Raw genomic sequence first — 5,382 nt, forward strand, 5'->3', positions numbered from 1 at the left:
CATCTATCCATGGCACGCGAAGAGATACAAGTGTCGACAGAATATCTCTGATTTTTCTTTTATTATATTAAATATTTGGACTAAATAGTTTATTTTTATAGTTGTACTAAATATTATAAAAAAATTAAAATTATTGCTTTGGTTGCATATGAGGACAATAAGAAACATTTAGTATCAGTTAAAGAAGTAGCGCAGTAGCTAAGGTGATATATTAGAAATCTGAAGGTATCTGCAGTTCTCGAGTTCGCGTCCGATTAGTACTGAGTAAATTTTCTGGTGTAAAAATATTAAATAAATAATAATAAATAAATATTAAATAATAAATAAATATAATAAATAATAATAAAATATTATAAATAAATAAATATTATAATAAATAATAATAAAATAGTAAATAATAATAAATAAATATTGAATAGTAAATTTTCTGGTGAGAAATCAATTAAAAGACCTTAATTTAAAATCAACATAAACTGATGTGAGTTGAAAATCATTTTTTTGTACAAGATTTCAATATTTCTAGAATTATCCAGCAATATTTCAAAATGTTCCTACAATGTCTCCAGAATATCTCAACAATTACAAATTGGTGACATAAGACATTGCAGAGACATTTCCAGAATATCTCTGAGATTATCTCCAGAATATTTAACATTGCAAATATAATATTCTGGAAACATTGCTGAGATGTTTTGTGCTGTGTGGTTACTAGGGATGATATACCCTAACTATAGATACAGAAAACAAATTGACATAAGACATAATTGATAAAAAAATTTTTTTCTTATTCAAAATATTTGAACATTATAATATCACACAATATATTTATCACACAATTACTTGTGTAATAAATACTTACACACATATACGTATTTGGTTAATTATATTGATCTCATTATTTTTTTAATTAAATTAATTTAAAATATCTGCACTTTGTTTAAGTTAACATGTACTTCTCGTTTTATAGTTTTTGTTTTGATCTTTTTGTTTGGTATTTTTTGTTTAGTATTTTTTATTTGATTTTTTTCTTTGATATGTACTCAGCGTTTTTTTTTTCTTTTTATCATAATCTGCACCCAAAACCCAACTTTGCTTATTATCACTAGGTACAAGTGTTCATTATTTACAATTATTTATGATTGTCAATTGTTTTACTTAAAAAATGAAAAATGGTGAATGTTAAAAATAGTATATTTATTATGAATATAATACATCTATCGCGGTATTATAATTACGGTATCGTAGATAATGGAGGAAAAGGATTCTGCTTGGATATAACTAACTTCTTGTGTTGAAACGATATATAACCTTTAATTTTGCCTTCATATATCAAATTCGCGAGGAGGCATTCCGTCTCATCCATATCTATATCTTCCATTCCGTACATTTGTAATGCCACAAGCAAACTCTGCACTGGTATCTGATGTGTATGCAGTACTAGATACACTTTTTTGAATAAATTTCTGTAGGCAATCAGTTTGAGTTTTTCAACGATCAAATATATGCCGGCGCCAATGAAAAATGCTTCATGTTTTGCCATCACTTTTTCCAATGAACGCAAATCTCCTTTCTTGACGGACTCCATTAATTCCCAAAATTCCATTAAATTATATTTCTGTAGGACACTCTGCTTTGGCATATATCCCAGTAACATCTTCACGGGGACAAGATAAGTCAGAATCAATCTCTTGTTTTTCGAGCTCATTATATGACAATGCTCGAATGCATAAGTCAAATACTTGTCAGCTGAAACAATTTAATACGATTAATCTTTGGGATCTATAAAAAATAATACTTGTAATCACGAGTCTCTTTCGGAAAAAGAAATTCAGAATGCGTAAGTTAAGGTTTCTGGATACTTGTATCATCCATCTCTTTCGAAAAATTAGAAGCGAGGAAACGCATGTCAAAAATTCTTCCGAAATACGAAATCAAAATAAAAAAATATATCCACAAAATGACATTTGCAATTGATTAAGCACACCTCTAAAATATTCCAAGCACTTTCCTTTTGCTTTAACAATCAATAAATCATAAAATTAACATGACATGCATTTTTTTAATCTAATTTCCTCAATTATTGTATCATATTAATTTTATGATTATTTATTGATTGATAGAACAAAAGGAAAGTGTATGGAATATGTTAGAGATGTGCTTAATTAATCGTGTCATCTTATAAATTTTTTTTATCTTGACGTATTTCGAAAAAATTTTTAACATGCGTTTTGTCATTTCAAACGTTATTAAAAATAGATAGATAATGCGTGTACTCAGGAACCTTTTTTAACTGAGTTAAGTTTAAAATGATTTGTTAATTTATTATAATATTAATAGTTTATTAATTAATAGTTTATTAATTTATTATTATGTATAAAATTAATTTAGGTAAGTTAAAAGTTACATAAACAAAAACTAACTTAATGAAAAGTTACAATTGAATTAAGAGAGTATATTGCCTATACCTCAAAAATAATGAAATAAATTTAAAAAAAATTAGAAATCAAAACTCTTGGTTCCTTTCCATAGAATTTTTGATTGATGACGTCAAAAATAAGAAAATACACGCTAAAAATATTTGCAAAACATGAAATAAAAAATTATATTCATAAAATTATATTTGCAATTAATTAAGCAGACTTGTAAAATAGTTTGAAAACTTTTCTCTTGTTTAAACAATCAATAACTATAAAATTAATGTGACATGCAACCTTCCTTTTTAACATATCTTCTATTGTGATTTTGCCACATTAATTTTATCATTTACTTGTATATAAATGCCTACTATCTATTCAAGAATCTATACACATAAGAAGAGCACTAGATTCAAAGAGACAAAAAGAATTGTATTATTTTTCTTATTTTACCATGCTAGCAAGCCCACATTGATTTTAACTAGTGAATTGTTTTAACTTAACCAAGAAAGTTGATAAATTAAAATTAATATGTTTTAGAGCAGTTATAATGAAGTAATAGAAACTAGTTTATAAGATTGACTCGTTTAAAATTAACCAAGCTAAAAAATCCTAACTTTTGACTGATCAACCAGTTATTATTCTACCCTAAAAGAAACATAAGATATGCACTCACCAATTTTGTAATCACTGTCAAACATTGCTTTCCGTCCAACAAAAAATTTATATGTAATTTGTTGTGCCAATGCAAAATGGTCCTTGTAAGAAGAAGACTCTATAGCCCGTATCAGAGGCTTACATAGATGCAATTTATTAATCCTAAAATATACTTTTAATAATTGATTGATTAAAGCCAGCATTCCCCATCTTTTTGTGTCCTCCTCTGAACTTCTACTGTCAGCTGCACAAACTCGAAAGCAAGCCATCAAACATTCAGCACATTTTTCAAGTACTTCACCATGTTTCAAGTTCTTGTTGCTCTTTGAATTTTCTGCACCTATTGCAGATAACCTTAATTCTAAACACATTACATTCATCACTGGCAACATCCAATTTTCCTCTTTTTGCATTTGAAGAATCTTTGCAAGACATTGCACAGCTGAACTTTGATGATTGTACAATGTAAACAGATCATTCTTGTTCATTGCAAATATAGCTCTAGAAACAGCAATATTGATTGTACTCAATAAACAGAATACACATATATAAGTGAAAAAAGAAAAAATATGATTTTACTTTAAGTGATAAAGTACCAAATCATCCAAGGGTGCTGATAAATGCTCCATAGCCTTGTTTATTGCAGTTTCAGAACCAATTTGTGGAATCATAACATGGCTATGTCTCAGTGACAGAAGATCCTTAAAAAAAAGTTGATATTTATACAATTCATTTAATCTGTGAATGGAATATATTTGTGTATTATTTACCGCCAACGCTTCTCCATCCTGACTAAGCCACAGTCGTCGAATCTGACAAATAAGAACAAGATTGAGAAACAAAAAAATTACATTTTGTATATTTTGTCTTGATATTATATAATAAAATAGAATACCTGTATTACGTAGGAATCCATTTTAATCACAATTAAAACATAAATAACGAAGATACGCGAATACAAAATTACAATCTAACGGCACATTTTATTTTGGAAATATTTAGAATACAACGTTCATCCGTGAGAGCCGTGGCCATTGAATAAAGAATACTAGGAAGAAGCATATATCATGGGTAATCAATTGCGGCTGCGTTCCGAAATACACTGCCAGTACTGAAAATCTATAGTTTATGGGTGTTTCCGGGTGCTTTCCAATTGCTTAACACATCTTGGCACACACGTACACAAAACCAGTTTATTGGTCACATATTATCTAAAATATTTTGTAAGAAAATATGCAACCAATAAACTGGTTTTGTGTAACACAGTGTACGCAACTGGAAAGCACTCTCCGATAATACCACTCCAAGTTATGGTTCCTGCACACAGGACGCGGTAATGCTTGCCGCGCGGCGAGAGTCCGCGCGACAGCCAATCAATATGTTGTTTTTCCGTAAGAGCTAGAAGGTTATTACGGAAAGCAGCATATTGATTGGTTGTCGCGCAAACTTTCGCCGCGTGGCAAGCATTACTGCGTCCTGTGTGCAGAAGCCATTAGAGAACCTCTAGTACAGAGAATCATCAACTTATAGCGAATTCGGTTGCTTGCACTAGTGTGCACTGAGTGCGCACTAAGGCTTGTTCATAGTATGTTATTATATTTAAAAATTGTCTTAAATAATTCTCAAATAAATTCTCAAATATTTTTAACCATAATATGATATGTATAACATCCGTACGAATCATTTTATTAGTTAAAATGTTTTTAAATATGTATTTAAGACACGATCTTAAATATAAGAATGTACTGTAAACAAGCCTTAATGCGCACTCAGTGCGCACTAGTGCAAGCTACCGAATTCGCTATTAGTCATGTGACCAGCTACTCTGCGATTGGCTGGCATAAACATGTACAGATTAGACATTGCGACGCCGATGCAAACCATATATATATATATATATATATATATATATATATATATATATCCGTTGATTTCGAGACTCTCCAGCAGCACGCAGCATTCGGCATTTTAATTATAATGTTTTAACGCTCGCGAATATGCATATGCGCACGTACTTACATCTAGTAACGTAGGGATAAAATATCTAGTGATGTCTGAAATCAGACAAGTCGGCCTCCCGGTCTATAATAATATATTATTAATGTTCTAAAATAGATCCGGACGTTACAGCTGGCATAAATATATACGGATTTAGACATTGCGACGCCAATGCAGAACAAATGCTTATATATATATATTATATATATATAAAATATATATGTATATATATATATATATTTTATATATATATAATATATATATATAAGCATTTGTTCTGCATTGGCGTCGCAATGTCTAAATCCGTATATAT

At 29.5% G+C, this 5,382-nt stretch overlaps 1 protein-coding gene across 2 annotated transcripts; it reads right to left on the bottom strand.

Annotated features, from left to right (window-relative positions):
* Nucleotides 1–1,173: 1,173 nt before the first annotated feature.
* Nucleotides 1,174–4,266, bottom strand: LOC116850947 (PCI domain-containing protein 2). Of its 2 annotated transcripts, XM_032829826.1 has the most exons (5): nt 3,967–4,266; nt 3,842–3,883; nt 3,651–3,772; nt 3,091–3,572; nt 1,174–1,746 (listed from the first exon to the last, which is right to left on the bottom strand). In XM_032829826.1, exons 1-5 carry the CDS (start codon nt 3,985–3,987, stop codon nt 1,232–1,234), a joined length of 1,182 nt encoding a protein of 393 aa, XP_032685717.1. In that variant the 5' UTR covers nt 3,988–4,266; the 3' UTR covers nt 1,174–1,231. The 2 variants fall into 2 exon arrangements, with proteins under 2 accessions (XP_032685717.1, XP_032685718.1); XM_032829827.1 differs by lacking the exon at nt 3,967–4,266 and having other exon boundaries at nt 3,668–3,772.
* Nucleotides 4,267–5,382: the final 1,116 nt, after the last annotated feature.

The sequence above is a fragment of the Odontomachus brunneus genome, unplaced genomic scaffold, assembly GCF_010583005.1.
Source record: "Odontomachus brunneus isolate Ranch 3 - 2012 unplaced genomic scaffold, Obru_v1 Obru_scaffold_161, whole genome shotgun sequence".
In the NCBI taxonomy this organism is placed as follows: Eukaryota; Metazoa; Arthropoda; class Insecta; order Hymenoptera; family Formicidae; genus Odontomachus; species Odontomachus brunneus.

What these genes read in the sequence shown, in the direction of transcription:
- LOC116850947 (XM_032829826.1), bottom strand. Translation starts at nt 3,987, where the DNA reads ATGGATTCCTACGTAATACAG. An exon ending in AGGATGGAGAAGCGTTGGCG is followed by an intron (nt 3,773 to 3,841) that starts GTAAATAATACA and finishes CTTTTTTTTAAG; the next exon opens with GATCTTCTGTCACTGAGACA. An exon ending in TTGGTACTTTATCACTTAAA is followed by an intron (nt 3,573 to 3,650) that starts GTAAAATCATAT and finishes TGCTGTTTCTAG; the next exon opens with AGCTATATTTGCAATGAACA.